Source organism: Capricornis sumatraensis, chromosome 5 (assembly GCF_032405125.1).
Source record: "Capricornis sumatraensis isolate serow.1 chromosome 5, serow.2, whole genome shotgun sequence".
Taxonomy (NCBI): Eukaryota; Metazoa; Chordata; class Mammalia; order Artiodactyla; family Bovidae; genus Capricornis; species Capricornis sumatraensis.
The window spans coordinates 10,884,200-10,911,925 of NC_091073.1; the positions used below are offsets into that span (position 1 = coordinate 10,884,200).

At 44.1% G+C, this 27,726-nt stretch overlaps 1 protein-coding gene across 1 annotated transcript in view; it reads right to left on the reverse strand.

Annotated features, from left to right (window-relative positions):
• The window catches only part of VWC2 (von Willebrand factor C domain containing 2), a 122,406-nt gene that overhangs the window by 83,534 nt on the left and 11,146 nt on the right, over positions 1-27,726 (reverse strand). The window contains exon 2 of the mRNA XM_068973377.1: positions 13,377-13,506. Coding sequence (XP_068829478.1) covers positions 13,377-13,506 — 130 coding nt within the window. The remainder of the gene's footprint in view (positions 1-13,376; positions 13,507-27,726) is intronic.

The window sequence follows — 27,726 nt, forward strand, 5'->3', positions numbered from 1 at the left end:
CAGAACCTTCAACCTTCCCTTCCAAGCACCCTGGGTCTCACCGGCAGCAGAATAACTGCTTCTGTTCAAATGCAAATGCGCCTCTCCCACCCTCCAGGCGCTTCTCTGGTGCCTTGCTACCTCGGGATAAAATCTGACCCCCTAACATGGCCTAATGGTCATTCGAGAGCTGGTCTGTGCCATCCCCTTGCCCCCGCCTCTCAGGACCCAGCCGTGCCTCCACTTGCAGGCCTGTGGGACTATCCCAGCCCACACACAGGGGCATCTTCACCCGTCCATAGCCCCCCAGGACTGCAGTCCTGCCTGCCCCCATCACAGCCTCCTCCCCCCAGCAAGATCACCCTGGTCCCCTCCTGTGATCTTCTCCATTTGCCATCTTACCTCCTGGCACACAGCAGAGGACCCAACAGTATCTGCTGATTGGATGAATAAAACTCATCTAAACCCACTTCCTTACTTAACTGTCAAAAAACCATCCACAGATGTAGCTACATTTAATATGCTCATTTTCCAGAAAGGATTACAGAGAAATGAGGTTACTTGATCAAATTCTTATTCTGAAGACTTCACTGTATTCCAGGCCAGTCCAATAACTGTCTTTTAATATGATTTTTTAAAATATTTATTTATTTATTTTACTTAGTTGCAGCACACTGGCTTAGTTGCCCCTCAGCAGATAGGATTGCAGTTCCCAGACCAGGGATCGAACCCTAGTCCCCTGCATTGCAAGGCAAATTCTTAACCACTGGGGCACCAGGGAAGTCCCCCAAAATTGGATTCCACATCAATGACTTTCAACCATCAAGAACCACTCAACCTTCTCTTTAAAGTTATTTTGTTAAGAATGTGGAAGAGTAGAACACATTGAAAGAAAAAATATCATCAAGCTATTGTCAAGTTTTGGGGCTTAATATTCAAACCATGGACACTGTTTTCTATAAATTAAATTAATACAAGGCTAACAATTTTATCACAGAACCAGAGGTTTCACATTGTATACGACCTCCTATAAAACAACATGGCGATATTATCAGAGTGATAAAAATGTTCCAAGGCTTTGGCCTAATCATCTCACTCCTGGGAAGTTATCCTAAAGAAATAATTCAAAGCAAACAGAGGCTGTACACTTTGTGATTTTTCCTGCAGTTTTCCCCCTACTTTCCTTACCATTTTCATCATCATTCAAGGAAAGCAGCAGACACAATATTTACAGACCACTTCCCCTCTAGTTGATGAGCTCATTAAGGGCAGGAACCTGACTCATCCTTGCATGTGATGTAAAATATATAATAAGTGCCTCCATGTTTTATAAAAGCAATAAATATGCACACACACACACAAACTCCTCTACAAAAGTCTAAAAAAAAAAAAAAGAGTCAAATATTCAACAAAAGAACAGTTTTAATTACCTGTCTCCACCTTTCCTACATAAGAAGACAATGTGATTCAAGCTCTGGCCTGTGAGAAGGACCCCACAGGGGAATTAACCTGCTTTGGGAAGCAGGTTAGAGAAGGTTTTCTGAGTGAGGTCATTTGTGCTCACGTCTTTATTAAGGATGGGGGACTAGGAAGAGGCTCCAGGCCTGGTCCTCTGCAAGTTCACAGAGCATGGTATAAAGTGGCTGAGCCTTGTGGAGGCTGGTCTGTGACCTGAGTCCTAGCACTGTCTGAAATCTAAGGTCAGATGTGGCTGGACTCTAGGAAACACGCAAATAAAGCCAGAGTCGTGCACTTTCTGCCCAGAAGTTTCAACATGCACTTCACTCAGAAAAGCACTTCATTGTGATAATCAGGCAGCAGCGACTTGGTGGCAGTCTCTTAAAAACTGAGATTATGCCCAATGTTTGCAAACAAAAGTGTCATTTTAAGCTATCCACAAATTTCCAATGAGGAGCTGATGACTCAAAGATCTCCCGAGGAGATGGGAAACAAATTAAGCTCCTGAACTCAAGAGGTCAAACCCGACCCCTCTCTTCTCTTGGTCTAACGTGTCAGAAGTGAAGAGATCTGAGAGCCATCTGCGCTTAGGACACTGAGGACCCTGATGTGGCGTGGACCTTAGCTAACCCAGAGCTGATCTTAGTTCAGGAAGGATGAGGAACACTGTGGGGCAGGTGAATGCTTCTCTAAAACATAAATATGGGTGCCCATTGGGTTTTGTGAGGATTCATGGAATAGCCTCTGAATCATTGCTCCCACAAAACCAAAATGTAAGTCAACACATGGAATAGAAATATGCCAGCACTTTGGAGTTGAGCTCTTGGGAAATGCTAACAGGGATGTGAATAACGTTTTTACATTAAAAATACTGAGAAGGGAGATAAAAAGTATAAACTTTGAGCTGGAAATTTGAAAAGTCATAGGGATGTAACATACAGGATGGTGATTTTACTTAATACTGTGTTGTGTACATTAAAGTTGCTGAGGTTAGATTTTAAAAGTTCTCATCAAAAGAAAAAAATCTGTAACTGTATGGTGATGGATGTTAACCATTGGACATAAACCAATTTTGTAAAAATTTTGTGAAATACACAAATACCGAATCATTAAAAAATATTTTAAAATGCCATTTGCAGCAACATGAATGGACCTAGAGATGATCTTACTAAGTAAAGTAAGTCAGAGAGAGAAAGATAAATATCACATGATATTACTTATATGTGGAGTCTAAAATATGACACAAATCAACATATCTACAAAATAAGAACAGACTCATAGACATATGGAAAAGACTTGTTGCCAAGAAGTTGCGGGGGAGAGGGAAGGATTGGGAGTTTGGGATTAGGAGACGTAAGCTAGTACACACAGGATGGATGAACAACAAGATCCTACTGTATAGCACAGGGGATTATATTCAATATCCTATGACAAACCACAATGAAAAAAATATATATCTGTATACCTGAGTCACTTTGGTGTACAGAACTTCAAACAACATTGTAAATCATCTATACTTCAATAAAATTGAAAAACAAAAGCACACCAAACCAGGGAAAAATATACCACATGCCTCATATCAGCAAGTTACTAAATCACTGTGATCAGATTTAAACTATCTTCATTTTAGTTTTTTGTTTAATATAAAAAAAAAATAAGAATAGTAAACAATTCTATGCCCCAAGAGACTATAAATTGGAGTGAGAAAAAAATTTAATTATGTATTATTTTTAGGAAAATTGTTCAGCAGGAAGTAATTTTCTCTGGGGCATTTCTTTTTGTAGGTAATATTTATCAGGACTTTCTTTTCTGCTTCAGCTACTAGAAAACTTATAGTCATCTCTGCAGCTGACTCTAACAATGAGCTGTTGAAACACAGGGTGTTGGAGAGCAGGGATTTGTACTAAACCATCCAACCATCTCATCCTCTGCTGCCCCCTTCTCTTCCTGCCCTCAATCTTTCCTGGCATCAGAGTCCTTTTCAATGAATTGGCTGTTCGCATCAGGAGGCCAAAGTATTGGAGCTTCAGCTTTAACATCAGTCCTTCCAATGAATATTCAGGGTTGATTTCCTTGAGGATGGACTGGTTTGATCCCTTTCATGGATCACAGCCTTGTCATGGTAAAGGGGTTCTCATAACTCAATGAAGCCTAGAGCCATGTCGTGTAGGGCACCCAAGACAGAAGGGTCATAATGTCGAGTTCTGACAAACTGTGGCCCACTGGAAGAGGCAATGGCAACTCACTCGGGTATTCTTGCTGTGAGTACCCCACAAACAGTATAAAAAGGAAAATAAGATTACATGTTACATATTCCTATAAACTCTGAAATCTCTAGAAAAACAACAAAATGCTTCACAACCTCAAAAAGATCTCATTATGCCTAAAGTTGCACAGCTTCACAGTATGCTTCTTTTCTTAAATTTGGGAGGAAAAATCAAAGAGTGAGAAGATGAGTACCTCAAAGCAATAGTTTTTCAATGATGGCCCCAGACCAAGAGCACCAGAAGCACCCAGGAAGGCACATACTAAAAATGCAAACTCTTTGGCCCCATTCTTGTGCTTAGTTGCTCAGTCATTTCCAATTCTTTGCAACCTTAAGAACTGTAGCCCACCAGGCTCCTCTGTCCATGGGATTCTCCAAGAAAGAATACTGGAGTGGGGTGCCATTCCCTCCTCCAGGGGATCTTCCCAACCCAGGGATCGAACCTCTGTCTCCTGCATTGCAGGTGGATTCTTTACTGTCTGAGCCACCAGGGAAGCCCTCTCTGGCCCCAGCCCAGACCAGCTGGATCCAGAACTGTGCAGAGTGGGAGGGATCAGTGAGTCTGTGTCATAACAAGCCTTGCAGGTGATGCTCACCAGGCCTGAATGGGGTGAACACTGCATTCTGGGGTTGGGAATCCCCAAAGAGCACAATATTTGCATGAGATCTGGAGGCAGCCAGCAACCTCCATTCTCAGGGGATCTGCAGCCCCATGTCCTAGGAAGCTGGATCAGCAAGAAGAGTCTAAAATGGCATGGGGAATAGGCACTGAAGGAGGGAGAGAGGTGTCCACACTGTAAGTGAAGGGTAGAGAACAGGAGGTTTGCACATCTACATCAGGTATGGGGCCCCAGAGCCCATAAAGTCTAGCAAAAGCCACAAACCTTTATGGGCTTGTGTGTCTGCAACTTTTTACAACCTCCAAGCCCCTCAAGGTACATAACAATATATACTTAGGAGGGTCTCAGCTAAGGCACCAGCACAGGTTTGAAAAGCTTAAGGAAAGATGAAAGGCTGTGTACTCAAGGCTGGCCTTAGAAATCAGCCAAAGGAAATTACAAAAACTGCACTGGGCCATCTTTTAAAGAGATCTGTCTATATTTCTAGCAGTTTTATTGAGGCATATTTGAAATACTATAAAACTCACTCAATGCAAGCGTACAATTTAATGATCTTAGTAACCAACCCAATTAATAAACTTTCCATCACCTCAGTAAATTCCCACACACCCGTATGTGGTTAATCCTCTGTCTGATCCCAGGGGCTTTCTCCCTGTAAAAAATCTGTCTTCTCTACACATTCCAAATAAGTAGAATCATACAATATGTGGTCTCTGCAACTCGCTTCTTTCATTCAGGATGTTTTTGAGGTACAACCACTTTGTAGCATGCATTGTTTGCAGATTTCTTTTTTTAAGTTTGTTTTTTTAATGTTGGCCATTTTAAAGTCTGTATTGAATTCATTACAATTTGCCTCCTGTTTTATATTTTGGTTTTGGGGCCACAAGGCATGTGGCATCTTAGCTCCCACACCAAGGATCAAACCAGCAGCCCCTGCATGGGAAGGCAAAGTCTTCACCACTGGACACCCAGGGAATCCCTGATTTCTTTTAATAGACCCTGACTGGGAAAGACTGAAGGTGGGAGAAGGGGATGACAGAGGATAAGATGGTTAGGTGGCATCACCGATTCAATCAACATGAGTTTGAGTAGACTCCAGGAGTTGGTGATGGACAAGGAGGCCTGGCGTGCTTCAGTCCATGGGGTCGCAAAGAGTCAGACATGACTGAGAGACTGAACTGAATATTCTACTGCATGGAAACAAAATCATGCTATTTATCCATTCACTACTGCTGGACATTTGGATTATTTTCATTTTTTCGGCCATGAAGGATAATCCTGTCATGAATATTTATCTAACACCTTTGCATAGACATACGTTTAGTTTTCTGGGATTGAATTCCAGGATGGAATTGCTAGGGCAGATAGTACGTTTTCTCTTTTTTTTTTTTTCCCCTTTTCTTTTGGCCACATCATGAGGCCTATGGGATCTTAGTCCCCTGACCAGGGATTGAACCTGGGCCCTGGCAGTGAAAGCTCTGAGTGCTAACCACTGGACTGCCAAGGAATTAACTTGCTTCACTTTTTAAGAAAATGCCAAACTGTTTTCCGAAGTGTATGGACTATTCCCACCAGCAATGTGTTCTAGGTGCTGAGTCCAGTCTCTCCACATCTTCCACATCTTTGCCAAGGCCTGGTATTGTCTTTATTATTATCAAAACCATTCTAGCGGGGTACACTGGTATCTCACCGTGACTTTAATGTTTATTTCCCTAAGGACTAAGGAGGTTGAGAATATTTTTATGTGCTTATTTACATTTGTTTATCTTCTTTGCTGAACTATCTGTTCAAATACTCTGCTCAATTTTTATTGGGTTGTTTATGTTACTGTGTTATATGAGTTCTTTATACATACTGAACGAAAGACTTTTATCAGATATATAATTTGTAAACATTTTCTCACAGTCTGTAGCTTATATTTTCACTTTTGTAATCATGTTCTGAAATATGGAAACTTCTCATTTCTATATCATTCAATTTATCAGTTTTTCCCTTTTTATGAGTTATGATTTTGGTGTTGAATCTAAGAACTCTTTGCCCAACTAAAGGTCATGACGATGTTTTATTTGTTATTATATAAAAATTACATAGTTTAAAGCCTTACATTTAATTCTGTGATTCATTTTGAGTTAATGTTTGTATGTGGAGTGATCTAAGCAAGGATTTAAGTTATTTTTTTTTTCCCTTTTTACACAAGGGTATGTAATAGCCCCAGCCCCATTTGTTGAAAAGACTTTCATTTTTTCCCCCACGGAAAATGCCTTTGTATGTTGGTGAAAAATAAATATGTAAGGATTTACATTCAGGACTTACTTCTAGACTTTCAATTCTGTTCCATTACTGCATGTCTGTCCTTGTACCAACATCACAGTTTTCGATTATTAAGACTTTATAGTATGTTACGAAATTGGAGAGCACCAATTCTTGAGTTTTGTTATTTTCCAAATTGTTTTGTCTATCCTTTATGATCCGTAGGAATTTTAAGATCAGCTTTTCAATTTTTGACTCAAAAAGTATGCTGGGATTTGTATAGAATTTCATTGAGTTTATAGATCAGTTTTGGAAGAACTGCAATCTTGATGATATTGAGACTTCTATTCATAAAATGTCTCTCCATTTATTTATATCTCCTTTCTTTCCATAATAATGTGTAGCTTTCAGTGTACAAATCTTGCACATTTGTTGTTAAATTCCTTAGTCTTCTATTCTTTTTGATGCTATTGCAAATGGAACTATTTTCTGTTTCATTTTTACTGTCCCTAGTGGTCACTAGTGGTTCACTGCTTGCTACTCCAAAATAGACTTTTTATACATCAATCTGATGTTACTCTTCATTAGTTCTAATTGTTGTGTGTGTGTATGTGTATACTTTGGAATTTTTCAAATGCAGAATCATGACATGTCAGAGCAAAGGCAACTTGACCCCTTAATTTGCTTTATCATTATTTTCTTCTTTTTTTCCCCATCATGTAGAATATCCACTACAGTAATGGATACAAGTGGCAAAAGTGGATAATCTTGCCTTTTCCCTGATCTTACTGACACAGCATCCAGTCTTTCACTATTATCCATGATGTTACCTATGGCTATGGATTATTCTCTGGTGGCTCAGAGGGTAAAGAATCTGCCTACAATGCAGGAGACTTGGGTTCGATCCCTGGCTTGGGAAGATCCCCTGGAGAAGGGAATGGCTACCCACTCCAGTATTCTTGCCTGGAGAATTCCACGGACAGAGGAGCCTGGTGGGCTACAGTCTATGGGGTCTCAAAGAGTCAGACACAACTGGGCAACTAACACTTTACTCTGCATTCTTAGCTGGACTTCATCAGGATGAGACATTTCACTTTTGCTATTTTGTTGGGAGCTTTAATCATCAGTGAGTGATGAATATTGTCAGAGACTTTTCCTTCATTTTTGAGGTCATTATTTTTTATTCTTCATCTTTTTGATAATACGTATATTACCTTGCAAGCTGGGGATAAATTTCACATGGTTATATTGTATCATCCTTTTTATGGCGCTGAATTCAGATTGTCAATATTTTGTTAAGGAGTTTTCCACCTATAATCACAGAAAAAATTGATCTGTAGTTGTGTTTTCTGTGTGATGTCCTTGCTTTGCTTTAGTACTAGGGCCATAATAATTCTCATTTTAAAAATTCATTCATTCGTTTTTCGCTGTGCTGCATCTTCACTGCTGCACATGGGCTTTCTCCAGTTGCAGTGAGCAGGGGCTACTCTCAAGCTGCAGCATGGGAGCTTCTCATTGTGGTAGCTTCTCTCGTGGAGCACGGGCCCTGGAGCACGCAGGCTCAGTAGTTGTGGCACGTGGGCTGTGTTGTCCCACAGCATGTGGAATCTTCCCAGGTCAGGGCTCAAACCCATGTCCCCTGCATTGGCAGGTGGATTCTCAGCCACTGGACCACCAGGGTCAACCACCTTGTCGATTTTCTTAGTGATTTTTCTAAGCATTAAAATATGCGTCTTAATTTATCATTATCTACTCCAGATTAATACTAGCTTAATGTCACTAAAATAGAAAATTCAGTTTACTTTTCTCGTGTTACTCTGTGCACCAAGAACATACCCTATTACAGAGTGTTACGAAAATAGTGGTGAGTAGCAACATTCTAGTATGTAAAACTGAGTGAGAAAACTTGTTTGTATGATTCGTAGAACTAGAAGAAGGACACTGAGGTCCACAGAGTGGGAATTCCTTTAAATTTTTCTCTCTCTACTCTTCATCCCTACTTTTCCATCTCTCTGTTTTGATGCGTTAGAATGGCTTATTCATTTGTCAGATATATGTATTGCATATTTTCCCCAACATGTGGGCTGCTTTGCATTGCTGTAATAGTGTTGTTTGATGAATAGAGGTTCTTAATTTTAATAAAATTCAACTTATCAATTCTTTCCATATAAGTCTTTTAAGAATCTTTTAAAATTCAACTTTGCTGAATCAAAATTATAAAGATGTTCTCTGTTTTCCTCTGAAAGCATTAACTTTCATATTTAAATCTGTAATATATTTGGAATTGAATTTTTGGTACTATGTGAGGAAGGAGTCAAGATACCTTTATCTCCAGGCTGCTGTCCAACTCACCTAGTACCATTTCCTGGAAAGATCACCCCTCCCCTGAGCCACAGGATCAGCGTCATCATGCATCTGGTGATCCTTTATGCCTGAGTCTTTTCTGACTCTATTCTTTTCCCATTTGCCAGTTTTCTGATCTTTGAGACAATACCACAGTGTGTTCATCACTTTTATAGTGTAGATTTTACAGCTCTGTTATTCTTCTTCTGTATTTCACTGGCTAGCTTTTAACTTCTGTATTTCCATGTAGATTTTAAAACCAACTTGGTAATTTGCACATAAAAGTCATTGTATTTATTTTTTATTGGCATTATGCTGAATACATATTTTGTTTACTTAACAGAATAATTTGAGGCTGCCAACATCTTTACATTACTGAGTTTTCTGATTATTATACTGTCTATCCTTCCATTTACTGAGGATTTCTTTAATTTCTCTCAATAAAACTTTAAGATTTTTAAGTGTGGCAATCTTGTCCAAGTTTGTTATGTTTACTTCTAATCATTTGCTATGTATGATATTATTTGAAAGAGTAGTTTTTAATTCATTTCTATTTGTTTGTTGCTGGTATCTATACATAACAGCTGATTTTTACATACCAATTTTATAAAAGAAACAGTATAATCAAGTATTAATTCTGATACTCATAGTTTCCTTTATTTTTTATAGACAAAATTATAGTATCTTAAGCAATGACCAAGTGTTTACATGAGATAGGTACTATTTCTTTGGTAAAAATTTTAGAAAAGTATAATGTTGAAGCCATGTGGGAATGGTCTTTTCCTTATGAGAAGGATGTCTCGCACACACACACACATCATTCGATGCTGTGCAACTCACTACATGTGGTTTAATTATGATCTTATCCTGCTGTCTGAAATACACAAGAGAAAAAACAAAACCCAATTGTGTCTAATTCTTAGTGCCTCTCACGTATTTTCCAAGAAAGTGCTTCTAATAATGTGAAATCTCTGTATTTATCTTAAAAATTTCGTAAAAACTGTCCTTTTTCTCTAAAAAATAGCCATCCTCATTCTCTAGTGGAAATAAAGCTGTAAATAACTAACATCGAGTAGCACTGAATACTTCAGGGAGATACACAGTCCCTGTGAATTGTGCTTTTGGTGTACATACTTCCCCTCAGGTATAACATTCCACACTGGAGAACCGGAGTTAATCCCAACAAGACTCTCACATTTCAACGCCAACGCCCTACACCTGCCAGCTTTCTTTCTCTGAGTGCTCAAAGTAAGAAAACGTGTTCACGTGCAGGATGGAGTCTTCTGGTCGCCAGCTTGAAGGGAACGCGTGCCATGAGTGTGAGTGTGAGCTGCCTCTGAGGCGCAGGAGTGCCAGAGAGAGCCCAGAATCCTGAAGCCAGCAGGACACTCACTGTATCGCAGAAAAAATCTGAAAACCAGCCCCGCACAAACCACCATTTTATCCGAGAACATCCTTGGGAGATTGATCTATACAAGTCAACAACGTGAATGTTTTAGGTTGTATGTAATTTGTGATCATTTATTTATATTCCAGGCATTCTTGATTTCAAACTTCTGTACCTTTGATGCAACTGAACTGTTATTATGCTTCTGTTGGGAGGAGTTAGTTAATGCCAAAGGTTAAAACATTAGACTGTGAAAGTGAAGACTGATTTCCTAAGATCAGGCGTTAAAACCTTCATGTTCCACCCAAGCTAAGTCTATCCAAGCATGTAATTTTATATAAGGCATCACTTCTGATGTCCTGTAATCTAACATGTCAGATGTGTAACCTTTTGTTATGAAGACACTGATTTCTGTGTGCAGCTATAGGGACCGACCACCATAAATTATTCACTGATCTCAATCAGCTATTGCAGGACTTTGATATTTGGGAGAAACTGTTCTCATTTTTCAAGCAAAATTTTCACTAAGAATTCCAAGCACCACCTGCCCCGTCAAGGTCAAAATTCTATACCCTACACCTAGAGACAGATGAAAGCCAGATTATGTCTAGTGAATATGTTGAAACAAAACTTAAAGAGAACTTACATGATTAGACACATTTAAATTTATTTATGGGTCCATTTCTGAAAATAAAAAGTTGTTTTCTTTTTATATAATGGATCAAACCTTTGAATACAAATCCTTTTGTAATAATCCTTCTTAATCTATCTTTTAAAAAACATATTCATCCTCCTTCTAAGAGTCTCCAAGATAATACTCACCAAATCCTGCCTTATTTCATCTTATGCTGTCTCTCAAGGTTAGAGGCAGAGCATTTAGAAGTTTGATTTCAGAACAACCATCTACTCTCCCCCCAAAACATCAGTATAATATTAAAACATCCCGTGAGTCTCTGACCAGACCTTATTTATACAGATTTTACTTTTGAACATTGTTTGCTTATCAAAAAAATAAAATTATATCTTAATAATAAAAACTGAACCAAACAGAAATAAGTGACTTTAAATCTTTATAACATTTCAACATATCCACACAAGATAAAAAATTAATTCAAATAATTTGTAACACTATACCCTAACTGGGATATATCTTAAGGGCAAAAAGAACTGCAAAAAAATCATGAACTATGCCCAGTAGGTTTCATGCTGATTGTGGTATAAACAGAAGATATCCTGTGTATTTTATGGAAAAGAACAACTAAGCAAAAATATTGATAATATTGAGTTATATACAGAGATGGGGACAAAGATAGAGATCAAAAGACATAAAGCAAACAAAACAGGGAAATTTGAACAATGGGTATATATAGTGAAGGGTATATCTTTGTTCCTTGTGCTATTTATCAATATTCTGTAGGTTTGAAATTTTTATAAAGTTTGGGGGTTGAAAAAACCCTCAAGGATGCAAGTCATGTTTTCCTATCTTTTGTAAACATTGAGATGAGGACTCCCTGACTGTCTAAGGCCAAAACTTTGTTTTTTATCATAACTGACAAGTGAGACACAGTATCTTGGATACTTAGGACGCCAACTATTTGAGCCACTTGTATTGAAGCTATTCACTAAATACTGTTGACTCTGGGAAAGGCAGAACCAGGCCGCCAAGCGCAGCGTACTGCAGCCTGGACCTCAAAGGTCCTGGTCCCAAACCTACGCAGTTACCAGCTCCCACTTCTCCAGGCTCCCTTCTCTCCACAGCCCATTGAGATGCTGCCACATCCAGCTTCCACAGAAACTTCACCTTCTCTCCTATTGACTTCTTTCAATAATCTAAAAATCTGGATTTTTAGATTATTGTGTCTGTGGCACCTCACAGCCACACAACAGCAATGGGCATGATGGCAGAATCTCAGAATGACCTCAGACACTAGTAACAGCCCGGGTAACCGTCCGCCACTGACAAGGCCCACATCTTCTGGCTTGATGTCCAGCAACTCCACAGCTGACAAGCTGGTGACCTCAAAAGTAAGCTCATCACTTCTTTGACACACTCTGGTCGTGAGGGAGTTGCTTTCATCTTTCTGAGACACCCTGCTCTGGGCTCATCTTGCATCATGGCCTTGGGGCCACACAGAGGCGGCCCAACTCCCTCCCAAGGCAGGACGCCCTGTACCTGAAGATGCGCACGCATGACCAGAGTCAACTCTCTTCCAAGTGCTTCATCCACCCACCCACCTGGGTCACAGTCTTTCAACCCTCTCCTGAAGAACCCACTCTCATTAACAACCCCATAAGTGGTGCCCAGACAGGCTCAGAGCTCAGGTACAAAGCAGTTTCCATTCTGCAGGTTGAGGAGACACTCTCCCTGGCTCACCACGTCCCTCCTGCCATTTCTCTTTGACAAAGCACGGGCGGCTTCCGATCTACCCTGACCTCTCACATGGAAAAAGAGAGGCTTCTTTCTCTTCCTGCCGAATTTGCTTAAGAAAAATATTCAACGATGTTCCACGTTTAATTCACTTAGTAATGAAAAGTAAATGAGCCCAACCGGCATGTTTGATTTGTGATGGAAAGAGAGAAACTGCTTTGCAAGAGCAAACAAAGTTAAATTAAAGTAAGCGACTCGCCCCAACAGTGGAAATTGAATTTTCCTCCAAAGAACTTAAACACCTTTAAAACATGGAACTGATACCAATAAGAGGGCAGGGCCTACTGGAACCCAGCTCCTGTGGGTTCCCCGGGGCCCAGAGGGCAAGGACTCGCGTGCTAGGGAGTGGATGCAAATACCGAAACTCACAAGCGTCCCATCCTGCATCCTGTTCTTTATCCCGTCCTGCATCCCATCGTGCCTCTCTTCCTGCATCCCATCGTGCCTCTCTTCCTGCATCCCATCGTGCCTCTCTTCCTGCATCCCATCGTGCCTCTCTTCCTGCATCCCATCGTGCCTCTCTTCCTGCATCCCATCGTGCCTTTCTTCCTGCATCCCATCGTGCCTCTCTTCCTGCATCCACGGAAAGCGCTCAGGAACCCGTGCGTCATCGCGGCGCACAGGGCCAACCGCACATGCACCTACCGTTTTTGCAGATGGGGCAGCACTGGTCCGGCTCGTACACGGGGTCCACGCACTCGGTCTGTGGACACGCGGACACCGCGCACAGCACTTCCCCGCTGGCCTCACAGCGGCACCGCTCACACGGGGACACCTGCAACACAGGCCACGGTCAGGGACAGCGTCTCCACCCTGTGCTGAAGCCTCACACACTTCCCCAGCCCATGAGGACAGGGACTGAGGCTGAGGAGGCTCCCCTGGGCGCAAGTGCACCAACCCGCCGGGGACCCGAGGTTGCTCTCTCCCTCCTAGCTCCACACCAGGGAGCCTCTGTTTTTATTAACCCACATAGTGAGCTTCTTTACAAGCTTTCTGTTGAAATATTTTTGTTTCTCTAAAAATTACACAGCACGTTGTATAGAATTCTTGCCCACCCAGGTATCCTGTAGATCCTGCATAGCCCTGCCCAGGGCTTCAGGGATGGCCTTCAGGGCCCACTCTTATCATCTCTGCCCAGTGAAGAGAGCAGAGCAGGACAGGAAGGGGAGGGGTGAGGGAAGGAGAAACCTAGGGCTTCTCAGAGGTGGGCACCTGGCCAAGGGCTGTCCCAACATGACCTCATTTAACTCTCAGGGCAGCAGTAACCACACCTACTCCAATGAAGGCCCTTGTTTCTGGCAAGGAAACTGAGACTCAGGTGTCAGGCAACTGGCCACAGGTGGGGCAGACCTTTCATCAGAGGCAGGGCTTCGGCTCCAGAGCCCAAGGCCACTCATGGGCCATCGCTCCCATCACCCAGTGTCACCACATCCTGGCTCCACCTGGCCTCACTGAATTTGCCAGCCGCTGGCCCCAGTGCTCCCTTTTTGGCTCTCTCCAATCCAGCACAATAAGGGGCTCCCCAGGTGGTGCTAGTGGTAAAGAACCTGCCTGCCAAAGTAGGAGATGTAAGAGACATGGGTTCCATCCCTGGGTTGGGAAGATCCCCTGGAGGAGGGCATGGCAGCCCGCTCCAGTATTCTTGCCTGGAAAATCCCATGGACAGAGGAGCCTGGGGGGCTACAATCCATAGGGTTGCACAGAGTCAGACACGACTGAAGCAACTTAGCATGCAATCAAGTGTTACGGCCATTCCTGGCAAGGCTGGACACTGGCAACAAATCCCCTTGTAGTAACTCAGACAGGTCATGGTGGGGATGATATTTCTTTTCCAGTGAGTTTTCATCTGGGTTGACCCAGGACAGAGTGAAACAGGACATGCAGACCCAACAATCAGACACTGTGATGTGGGACAGTGCAGATGTGGGGAGGGCTGTCAAACTGAGTTTTCTGGACAGGGAGGCCCTGTTTCACTTTTGCCGGTAATACCTGTGGCACAACCAACACCACAGAAACAACTCTCGTGGCTGCTCCCTTGGACTAAACAGTGCAGATATCCCAAACTGAAATCTCCACTCAGTGAACTGACATCTCCACCGAGGGGCTTGGTTACCGCACGAAGCAAAAGCTCTACTTGTACTTAAAGGCATGGTTTTCAGGCACTAGACCACCATGTAGCTGAGAGTCAGGAGTGAGGGGGGTGTGAGTGTGTGTGTTCACACTTGAAAAATAAGAGAAATAAAACACTGAAAAAACACTTTAGAGTTGCCCAGGACAAAACCTTGACTGGTTTGCATTACAGCCTTAGAAGTTAAAGTCAATCTGCCAGCAATGTAAAAGCACATATTTGAGACGCGGAGCCAGCATGAGAAGGTTCTCTTGCTTCCATAACGAGCATGGCTCCGCTGCTCCCCTCTGTCCTCTGTCTCCTATCAGTTCCCCGCTCAGCCTGCAGCATCCTCATGTCCAGGGTGGGTTTACTCAGTGAGCAGGATATGAAAAGAATTGTGGGATTTTCAGAAGCAGAGATCCTGAGTTGCAAGGGCTCCAGCTCACCACAGGTCAGAGGCTCCAGAGCAGAGGCATAAAGCACAGAGTGGGTGGGTTAGACAGAGGGGAGGCACCTCCCGCCCCAGAAGTGAGGATAGTCCCACTGGGAGGGCTAGAGACTCAGGGAGGAGCAAGAGGGCCGGGAGTCACTGCAGTCTGTCCTCAAAAAACAGGCACAGGGAGCTCCCTGGTGTGCCAGTGGTGAAGACTCCATGCTCCCAGCGCAGGGGCACAGGCTCAATCCCCGGGGTCAACTAAGACCCTGCATGCCCCATGGTGTGGCCGAAAAAAGGGCAACAGCCAGGCACCACAGCACACCCTGGCTGTCATGCAGGAAGCAGGAAAAAGCCCCATTTGGGTTTGGGAATTTGAAAGGAGAGAAGGGCCCCCCTGCCAGGACAGGGCCAGAAAGGCTTCGTCACAGGTCCTAAGTAGCCCCTCCTGAAAATCAGTCTTCTTGCTGCTCTGGGCCTGAGACAGCACCCTGCCCCACCATAGAGCCATACTCAAATCACACAAGCAGCGTGGACTGCTGTTTTCTTTAAGGACTACAACTTGGGACTTCCCTGGTTGTCCGTGTTGAGTCCTGCCTCAAGGCCACAGGTGCGCAGCCTTTTACTAAGGCCACAGAAGTGGAGCCCAGAACCAAAGTCACCTCTGAAGCTGACTGACCCCCTTTGTAACTGTTGTCAAAAGCCCCTGTAATCTTCACGAATGGACTAGGTGACTCTAAATTAGGCAAAGATGCCCAACAGGTGGTACCAGTAGTAAAAAATCCACCTGCCAATCCAGGAGACATAAGAGATGCGGGTTTGAGCCCTTCAGGAAGATCCCCAGGAGGAGGGCATGGCAACCCACTCCAGTATTCTTGCCTGGAGAATCCCATGACAGAGGAGCCTGGAGGGCTACAGTTCATAGGGTCGCAAAAAGTTGGACACAACTGAAGTGACTTAGCACACACACACACCACCCTACACTGCCCTAACCAGTCACCTAGTGCCAACCTTCCAGGAGGAATTTTCTTTGTTTGGAGACTATAAAAATCAGCTACTAACCTACGAAAACTACTGACTGTCCCTGGTCTGCAGGAAGTCTGCCCTCTGTGCTCACAGCATCCACGTTATCTCTGCTCTTTGTTCTTAATAAACACTCCCTTCTGAAATGCTCTGTGTCTGGAAATTATTTTCCAACGCATGCTCAAACTGCCTCAACAGTCCAGTGGTTAAGACTCTGTACTCTCAGTGCAGAAGGCCCACGTTCAATCTCTGGTCAGGGAACTAGATCCCACATACTGCAAGCCACAACAAAGATAGAAGGTCCCATGCTGACTTGGCACAGCCAAATTATTCATGAATAAATTAAGTAACTTAAACTGATAAATAAGTTTTTTTAAAAAAGCTTTGCAACTTGATCAAAGATTGGATTGTGGGTTTTACTGTCACTAAATATTTGGAAATCCTGGTTCAACTATGTGGAGGTTTGTTTACTTCTCAAAAATCGGAGTTTAGGCTTACAGTCAAGATCACAAGGGTGTCCCTCCCAGACTTCAGTCCATGCTCTGCCTTCCCCAACCACGTGTGTGGCTGAAAACCCCCTTGCCCAATGGTAGCAGGTGGGGGCAGCAGACTGGCCTCTAGGACCCTGGTGGGAGGTCGGCCTGCCCAGCGCCTGATCGGATTCCACACGGCTGCTCTGATTCCAGGCGCCAGGTCTGAGCACTGCCCAGCCACAGAATCCTCAGCTACCAGCTCGAGCACCAAAAGGCCTCCTGCCACCCTGTGTTCTGTCCTTCAGTGCAAACTGAAGGTAAGGATGCCTAGTGCATTCCTGAATCTGTGAGTAGCAACGTAAGCTTCTAAGGTGCATTTCTGCAGTCTCTCCTGTTAGCAATAGCTACCTACACTGTGTATAACACATCCAGTGACTGAAATATCACCCTCTGCAGTCTTCCAGTTACAAATCCAAGTTTTGTACAGATTAGAAATTAGATGCAGAGCCTGGAAGAGCACTTGGTCATCTGAGGAAAAGGAGTCCACTCTTAAGGAACCCACCATGGACTGAAGTAATCAACTGTTGTGTTGAAGAAGAAAACGATTTTTCAGAATGAGTAAAGATAAGCTCTATGTCGTTCATTCATTTATCCCAGTCCAGAGGCCAGATGATGAGCCCCCACTGTGTGCTATTTCCAGAAAGGTGGGAATATTGGTCATGGCTGGGAGGTGGGTGATGGCTAGGAAGGCTGGTGAGGGGCTAGCAATTGGCCGGCCTGGGATCCAAGTCTGGATGCCAAGGGCTGCTCTGTCTCACAGGCCTCCTCTGCTTTCAGAGTCACCCCAGTGACCGTGACTTATGAACAGCTTCAAAGTGGATCTGATCTGAAGGGCTTCCCTGGTGGCCCAGATGGTGAAGAATCTGCCTGCAATGCAGGAGACCCCAGTTCTATCCCTGGGTCAGGAAGATCCCCTGGAGAGGGAAGTGGCAACCCACTCCAGTATCCTTGCCTGGAGAATCCCATGGACAGAGGAGCCTGGCGGGCTACAGTCCATGCGGTTGCGAAGAGATAGATACTACTGAGCAACTAACACTTTCACTTTTAACCTGAAGCAAAACCATGAAGAACTGACTTGCCGGAACATGTTTTCGTTGAACCATCAATGAACAGATAAAAGAAAGATACTAACTTGACAGTGACTAAAGTGTTTTCATAGTTAGAACCTTAGAATGCTCAGTAATGTCCATATCACATGTGCATAGGCAGTAAGACTCTAAATTAAATACTGAGTTTATTTCTAAACAATTAAGTAGGAACAAGCAATGTAATTTACACACAAAATGATTTACACATGAAATGTAAAATGAGGCCTTCATGATGGACACTACTTACATCAATCGCCTCACACGTAAATGATCTGTGTAAGTGAGTAGTGGTTTGGGAAGACCTTCTGTGCAAGTCATATATTAGCAGTTGTATTTTATCCCATATATTTCACATTCATGAATTTAGGTGCAGTCAGATCTCTGTCTGTAAGGAGCTTTGCCTTGTGTCATTTCATAACCATGGTTATGATCATTATAACAGTGAGAAGGACCAGGCTCTGAAACACAGCAGGAAACTATTGTGTTCAAAGGCTGAATTCGAATCCCACTCTTGTCTGTGTCCTAAACGTCTTTCTATTCTCAAGACAGCAACTTATTTTGTACAACATGTACTCTTCTTTTTTTTACTTCTTTTACTCAGCATTGTGACCTTGAGATATATCTGTGCTGTAGCATACCATTCCTTTTTGATCATATTCCATTGGATAGACATGCCGCAGTTTGTGTATCCATTTACTTGCTTATGGACATTTGGGTTGTTTCTAGTTTGGGGCTGTTACCCATAAAGCTGCAATGAAAACTCGGGGACACAAAAAAGAAACCAATTTCCAGACACTTCCTGCTGCTCCCTCCCGCCTACACAGCACCTTCTCCTCACCATCCGGCAGAATGTCCACCTACTTGGGAATGCCAATATACTTTTCTTAAATCTGGTTTCTACACATGTTTCTGTCCTGTGCTGCCAGAAAAGGCCGGTGGCCCAGGTGAGAAGTCAAAGATGCCTTGTGTCACGTGAATTCTGCTGTCTGACTAACAACCAGCATTATATTTCCAATCTGGAACTTTGTCCTGGGGTTGCTGGCATGGAAGCCATGAAAGCCCACTAATTCCACGCTGAATGCAGATGCCTCTGCCAGAACAGACGAATGAGAGACCATGAAAATCCTAGTAAAATGTCCCAAGAAATTGTAACATTTTCATAAATGTGATTAATTTATGCATGAAGAGATGTCAGCCCAGACCTTTCTCAACTAAAATCATTCAACCTGAAATAAACTCTTCTCTTTATTTCATCCATCAGCAGAGAGATCCTCTTTATTTTTCTAACTGTTGTACTGTTGGATTCTGCAAAGTAAGATTAACATGAAAACAAAGAGAAACACTGAAATCTGGGGCTTCCCTCTCCCTTCCCCATTCCTGCTCCCCCATCCTCTCCTTTCTTCAAATCTCTGTGAGCCCCAGGGCTCCTTGAATTCCTCCAGGCGCACTGGCCGAGAGTACAGTTCTACTCCCAGCCTGCAGTCAGCTGCTAGCTAGATTCAGCACAACTCAAGAGCCAGGGCTGAGTCCCTGTCACATCGGGATAGTTATAGCAACTGAGCTGGTACAAAATGCTGCACAGGTTCAATAAATATTGACTGAGTCAAGGAAAAAATGGAAAGACACAAGAGCTGAAATTAACTTGCACAGTACGTGAGAAACAGAAAAAAGTTAAATCTACAGCTTTGCTTCAGAAAGGGCTGGTCACCACCTGGTAAGGAGCTCAGAGGATTAGATGCCCACACACAAGGCAAAGGGAAGACAGATCCTTCTATTACGAGGGATCAAGATTTGGATTACACGCCTAATCCACAAACGGACGAGAAGATACAGACGTTAGACTGATATAAACACAAAAATGGAGACTTACAGAAAGGATCCGACAGTGCATAGAGGGATGTACGGAAATTGGGCCCCTAAACCCACAGCCTGACATCAGTAAGCAAATCCTGGAGATTCTGGAGCAATCCAGTCCTGCACGTGGGAAGCAGGTGTCTCACCGTGCTCTGCCTGTTACATCTCTCCTAGCTGTTCTCTTCTGTGTGTCACAGTTTCCTGCTGCTGCTGCTGCTGCTGCCAAGTCGCTTCAGTCGTGTCCAACTCTGTGCGACCCCATCCCTGGGATTCTCCAGGCAAGAACACTGGAGTGGGTTGCCATTTTCTTCTCCAATGCAGAAAAGTGAAAGTGAAGTTGCTCAGTCGAATCCGACTCTTCACGACCCCATGGACTGCAGCCCACCAGGCACCTCCATCCATTGGATTTTCCAGGCAAGAGTACTGGAGTGGGATGCCATTGCCTTCTCATATAAATAGCTAAAACTTATATGGCATATCTGAGGACTCATACTCTGACAAGCTAGAACCAAGATTGCTGGGAGAAATACCAATGATTTCAGATATGCAGATGATACCACTCATTGGTAGAAAGTGAAGAAGAACTAAAGAGCCCCTTGATGACGATGAAAGAGAGAGTGAAAAAGCTGGCTTGAAACTCAACATTCCAAAAAGTAAGGTCATGGCATCCAGTCCCATCACTTCATGGCAAATAGAAAGGGGAAAAGTGGAAACAGTGATAGAATATTTTCTTGGGCTCCAAAATCACTGTGGACAGTGACTGGAGCCATGAAATTAGAAGATGATTGCTCTTTGGAAGGGAATCTATGACAAACCTACATAGCGTATTCAAAAGCAGAGACATCACTTTGCTGACAAAGGTCTGTATAGTCAAATCTAGCATTTTTCCAGTAGTCATATATGGATGTAAGAGTTGGACCATAAAAAAGGCTGAACGCTGAAGAATTGATACTTTCAAATTGTGGTGCAGCAGAAGACTCTAGAGAGTCCCTTGGACTGCACAGACATCAAACCAGTCCATCCTAAAGGAAATCAACCCCAAATATTCATTGGAAGGACTGATGCTGAAGATACAATATTTTGGCTACATGATGGTAAGAGCTGACTCATTGGAAAAGACCTTGATTTTGGGGAAGACTGAAGGTAAGAGGAGAAGAGGGCGGCAGAGGATGACACGGTTAGATAGCATCACTGCTCAATGGACGTGAATTTGAGCAAACTCTGGGAGATAGTGGAGAACAGAGGGGTCTGGAGTGCTGCAGTCCGTGGGACTGCAGACTCAGACACAACTTAGCAACCAAACACCAACAAACATACTCTCTTACTTACCCAATGGACCAACTTCAAATCCAAATATGGAAGTTACCAGATGTGGACACACCCACCCTGCAGACTGGGGATTATGCAGGCATGGGTCCTGGGACAGAAAGACAGGAACAGGCTGCCCAGGACCTACCACCAAATCCTCCCACCTCCACTGGCTGATCCTAGAGGCTCCCTACCTAACAGAATCCTGTATCTCACAGAGAAATACAAAGACATGCCAAAGTCATTCACCTCAGTGCCCAGTCTGCAGACAATGGCAGGTGCCAACCGAGCTGTAGGCATGTTACAACTCCTAAAGGCAAAGCTATCCCTAGGGGTTGAAGGGAGAGGAGAGAGTACAGACTGGAATGGGGGTAAGTCAGCTGTAGAGAAGGCGGCAGACAGAGAAGGGGCCCCATCCAGGCAGGAAGGATGTCTCATTGCCCCACAGTTCCCTCCTGGGGCCAAGAACCTACCCTAAAGAGACTCAGAAATCTGACCTGGTGAGAACAAACATTTTCTACCATCAGCAGAACTAAAAGAACTGTTCTGAAACTAAAGAACAAGAACTCAGTGTTGGTGCATCTGAGTTTTATTTATATATTAGTCATTCAGTCATGTCTGACTCTTTTGTGACTCCATGGACTATAGACCATCAGAGTCCTCTGTCCATGGGATTTTCCAAGAAAGGATACTGGAGTAGGTTGCCATTGCCTTCTCCAGGGGATCTTCCCAACCCAAGGATATACTATGACTTTGTTTGGTTAATTATTCTGATAATATCCAATTAAGGAACAAGTTTCCATGCAGGGATACGTACAAATTTTAACTTTTTTTTTTCAGGAGTAGTTTTTCAATAGTTTCAAAATAAAAACTAAAGTAAGTGATTTCAAGTTTGAGATACTATATCACTTTCTCATTTCATTTTTTTTATCTGCAAAACAACAATCTAAATTAAAGTTTTGAAATAAATTTTTCTTAAAAAAAGAGAATTCCTCTGTTTACATATTGTCTTTTCTCTCCCCCCCCCCCGAATGGATAGTAACTTCTTTAATAACCACTCTTTACTTTTCTAATGTTATATTTTCATAGGATAAAGTTATTTTAAGAAAAAATTTAATGTGATAAAAGTAAATGTTATCGAAACTAAAAAAAAAAAAAAAAGAGAGAGAGAGAGAAAGAGAGAAAGAAATAAGAGGCAGGAGCTAAAATTGCCCTTGCCTAAAAGCAGTCTAGGCTCGGCCCTGGATGACAGCATCCTCCCAAAGCCACTGTCACACTTCTGTCACCAGATGGCGAGAGTGTCCTTTCTAGCTGCTAAGTGCCTTCCCAAAAGTGCCCAGAGTCACACTTGTGAGCAGGATGCACTTAAGGGGAATCAAAAAGTCCCTGCTACTTAAACCACAGGTCTCATCAGCTTCTGATGGCTGGGAGCTGGGTAATTTTGGAGCTGGAGGAAAAGGCAGGAGCAATGCTTTTCAACCCTGCTTTTGTATGGAGTGAACACACACCCGTAGGGCTGATGAACAGCCAAGAAACCTGCTTAGCAAGTCAGAGCAGTGGCTGGAACTGAGGATCTGGTCAGGGCACTGGGTCATTCAGGTATCAGCTTCATGAGTATGTCCTGGGCCATTCTTCCTACTCTGACCAATATCTCCTGACTCTCAGCAAGAAGCCTGAAAAATGCTATGCGGGTCCCAGCTTTCTCTTCAACAATCACTTTGGACTAAATCCTTCCCCAACCTTATTACAGGTTCCACACCTGAAACTGTCTTAAATTAGAGCAAACCCTCACTAAGCACCTAAGCAGCAGAGGCCTTCCTGGGACATGGGGGCACCAACCAGCAGCCTGCATCTCCCAGGCTCTGAGCACTCTCTGAGCTCCACCCCTGTCCATCAGGGCCACAGGGGGGGCCCACTCCCTATACGGCTCTCTGTCCTCCCCCTACCACAAGGACAGCAGCTCTGGAGTGAAATGAATCTGATCCACAGCCAGCTTCCAGCCACCACACTAGCAAATGGTCCCTCATAGCTACAGCAAGCGTCTGCTTCCTCTGCCTTTAGAGATTTTTGTTTTGTTCTTTTTGTCTTTCTCCTGGCTGTCAGAGAATGGATTTGCACACAAAGGGACTTAATTAAGAACTGTCCCCAGGAGCTGTCAGTTTCCAGTCTCAAGAAGAACACAACTTCACCCACCACACACACACACACACACACGCACGCACGCACGCACGCACGCACGCGCGCGCGCGCACACACACACACACACACACACACACACACACACACACACACACACAGCAGATGAACAGAACAACAGTCTGACAACCCGACAAGGCCCTGCTTTCTTTGCAGGCACCAAAGACTGACTTTTTCTCCTTTATAGTTTACCTTGAAGCAGGACCCTCTGTTTAACATCTTTCAAAACTTCTTGTGAATAAGTCCTTTGGATAAATTTGGATCATGCAGGAACTCACTTAGAAGGGGGAAAAATGTGGACAGTGTTTACATGGTGTATTTCACCTGGTGGCAAGCCGTGAAATAGCTGGGATGAGAATGAAGAAGGCTGCTTCTTCTGAGATGAAAATCCAAACCTGGTGAATGTCCTGGAAGGGTCCCGACCTGACAGATCACACAGTCAAATAAGATGCAGCAAAAAACCTGCTGGCCTCCTGTTAAGAGCTGAACATTTGTAAATTAATATGGTTAAAATTCATACGGTGAAGCTTTCACCCCCAGCGTGATGGTCTCTGGAGGAAGAACCTGTGGGAGGTCATAGGGGTAAGACAAGGCCAAGTTCATGAGGGTGAGGCCCTTAGGGTGGGGTTAGTGTCCTCCTGTGAGAGGAGGAAGGCCCTCTCTCTACCATGTGAGGACATGGTGAGAAGGTGGCCATGTACAAAACAGAGCAAGCAGAATCAGACCCTGCAGGCACCTCAGTCTTGGCCTTCAAGTCTCCGGAACCAGGAGAAGCAAACTTCTGTTGTTTCAGGCACACAGTCTCATGTATTTCACTCTAGCAGCCTGAGCTAAGACACCACCTGCACCCCTATTTCCGCAGTGGAGAGAGTTGTGTGTCCACGTGGACCCAGCCATGGCCTCCAGCTCTTGGCTTGCTGCAAACAGAGCTGGCAGAGTGGAGGCGGGGCCAACAAGGTCTGAAGTGACCCCAGGGCCACAGGCAGCCAGGCTCAGAGCCCCAGCCTGGACCCCACTTCTAGTAGGGAGGGCCCCTCTCCTTCTACTTGGGATCATGGGGGATGGTGAGATTTTGATGGAGCAGCTTTAATACTTTACCTATTCACAGATTTCTAAAATTAAGATCTTAATAGATGGGACATGAGGGCAACTGGGCATGATCACCCACTCGGGCCAAATGGGGGGAAAAGGCCAGGCGAGCAGTTCTGTTAAAGCCAAACTCCTTCTGGGACCTCCCTGGTTGTCCAGTGGTTAGGACTCAGTGCTTCCACTGCCAGGGCCCAGGTTCAGTCCCTGGTCGGGGAACTAAGAGCCTTAAGTTGAGTGGTACAACCGAAAAAATTTGAAAAGCCCAACTCCTTTTAAATAATGAGAGGCTCTAAACTCTTTTGTTTTGGAATTAGCATAAAGGTTAAAGATAAGTAATCCTTAGGAGAAAGAAGCAATAAAATGAATGGGCTTCCCTGGTGGCTCAGTGGTAAAGAATCTGCCTACAATGCATGAAACGCAAGGGACATTGGTTTGCTCCCTGGGTCATGAAGATCTCCTGGAGAAAGAAATGGCAACCCACTCTGGTATTCTTGCCAGGAAAAATCTCATGGACAGAGGAGCCTGGTGGGCTACAGTCCATGGGGTCACAAACAGTTGGACATGACTGAAGCCACTGAGCATGCACAGCCTTCCTTTAATATACAAATGACAAAAACTAAGTGTCTTCCAAGAGCAGGCTTTTAAAAGGTGGGTGTGAGATGTGATGAGAGGACTGGTTTCCTTGGGGATACAAGTTCAGAAATGAGGCAGTGAACGGGTGATAACAGGGAGTGGTGGGGACTCTGGCAAATGGAGAAAGCGCTTAACACACTGAAGCCCACATGTGTATCCCTTCCTAACACACGGACACGTACACATACCGAAAGCAAACAAAACCACGCTGCTTTCCTTCATCATTCTTCACTTGGGATGGAAGTAATAACGCTTAAACGCTAAACGGGGAGAGATGAAGACCTCCAGAGGAGAGCTGACTCAGTGGAGCTGGAGGGAACAAGGGTCACAATCCCCAACTAGAAATTGGCCACGTGGACACATCTGAGGTTGGAGCCTGGGTCCCAGCAGCCTGCCTCAGCTGTCAATCACCCAGCAAGTGCTGGACCACGGCCTGAGCCTGGAGCACAGGCATTCTCATTTCACACCTTGGCCCCTGCACTTCCCCTTGAAGCTCAGCCTCTTCCACAGCATCCTGCTGCTACAACAGGCCAGCCCAGCGGTTTCTCCAGTTAATGAGGTCCATTTCCACAGAGGCTTAAAACACCATGGGGCTCACTCACAAGAAAAGGGACCATCTCTGAGCTCAGACACCTCCCTGAGAGCCGACCATTCAATTGTGCAAGTGGCCCCTCACTGTTAGCCCGGCGCAAGATGAGCTTACTTCCTCGGCTCCCTGGAGGGCACAGGAAGCCTGAGGGGAACTCTGTTGCCAGTGGGAGGTGACCTGAGCCAGTGGTTGACAGCACAGTTTATCCCTCAGGCCACTGGCGCCCCCTGCTCCTCACAGGTCCAGGCAAAGGCAGCAGGCTTGTCAGAATTCTTTCGCTTCCTGCCTCCTAGACTCCAACGTTTCTGCAAGTGTGACATGACTGAACTACTGGCCAGTGGAGGCAAAGGTGCTCCGGGCGGCCCTGCTCCCCATGGGAATAGCCAGCATCCTGGCCACCCAGCTTCCCTGCACTGGGGCCTGGGGGACAGGGATGCCCCTACGACAGCGCCCATCAGCCAGGAGCCCTGTGTCCCCAGAACATAACTGTCAACAATTCAGAGTGTGACCAGGCCTAAAACTATGGCTCCTGACATCTCAACAGGGATGAATAAATATGAGTCCTGGCTTGTTGAAATGAACTTTATTTGTTTCAAGCCTTTTGAAACAAAACTATTGAGATAGATTTTGGGGGAAAAAACTCACAGAATTTAAAAGTAACATGCAAGTAACAATTTTTTTAAAAATGATTTTGTGACATGGACCTTTATTAAAGTCTTTTTTTGAATGTGTTAAAACATTGCCACTGTTTTATGTTTTGATTTGGAGGCCACAAGGCATGTGCAATCTGAGCCCCCCAACAAGGAATCAAACGGGTGCTCCCTGAGGTGAAAGGCTAAGTGTTAACCCTGGACCACCAGGGAAGTCCCCAGGGAATTTTTAAAGTTGGACCAGGGAAATGTAAACGATTGTACCATGTCAACCTCCAACGAAAGCAGAGACACAAGACAGAAGGCCCAACATCTCTAGGAGAGTGTGTGTTACGATTTATTTCTGAGCTGCCTCAGGAGCAGAAGGGCCATATCACTAAGAAGCGGCATCACTAGCTGTGGTTTTATACCGTGTGTGTATGTGTATGTGTGTATATATATATACCTATGTGTGTATATATGCACCTGCTGCTGCTAAGTTGCTTCAGTCATGTCCAACTCTGTGCGACCCCATAGATGGCAGTCCACCAGCCTCCCCATCCCTGGGATTCTCCAGGCAAGAACACTGGAGTGGGTTGCCATTTCCTTCTCCAATGAGTGAAAGTGAAAAGTGAAAGTGAAGTCACTCAGTCGTGTCCAACTCTTCGCGACCCCACAGACATATATATATATATACACATATATATACTTAAATATATTATGTAGTGTGTGTGAGTGTCAGTCGCTCAGTTGAGTCTGACTCTTTGTGACCTCACAGACTATAGCCCACCAGGCTATTCTGTCAATGGAACTGTCCAGGCAACAATACTGGGAGCTAGTCCCTTCTCCAGGGGATCCTCCCAACCCAGAGATCAAACCCATGTCTCCTGCATTGAAGGTGGATTCTTCACTGTCTGAGCCACCAGTTTTTGTTGTTCAGTTGCTCCGTCGTGTCTGACTCTTTGTGACCCCATGGACTGCAGCACGCCAGGCTTCCCTGCCCATCACTGTTTCCCAGAGCTTGCTCAAACTCATATCCATCGAATTGGTAATGCCATCCAACCATCTCATCCTCTGTTGTCCCCTTTTCCTCCTGCCTTCAATCCTTCCCAGGATCAGGGTATGATTTCAGTGAGTTAGCTCTTTGCCTCTGTTGGCCAACGTATTGGAGTTTTAGCTTCAGTATCAGTCCTTCCAATGAATATTCAGGGTTGATTTCCTGTTGAACGACTGGTTTGATCACCTTGCTGTCCAACAGACTCTCAAGAACCTTCTCCAGCACTACAGTTCGAAAGCATCAGTTCTTTGGTGAAGCTTGTATAATGTTATGTACACTTAATGTATAAGTGTGTGTATAAATATATACACATGCATATTTCTTTCTTTAGCTTTATTGGGATTCCTGAACCAGGAAATAGGGGTCTTTCAATGAGAAAGTCTCCAGCACTATCTCTTCCTTTTCGTACATTCCCTGCTACCTCTCTCAAAATTCTAACTGCACGTATGTTAC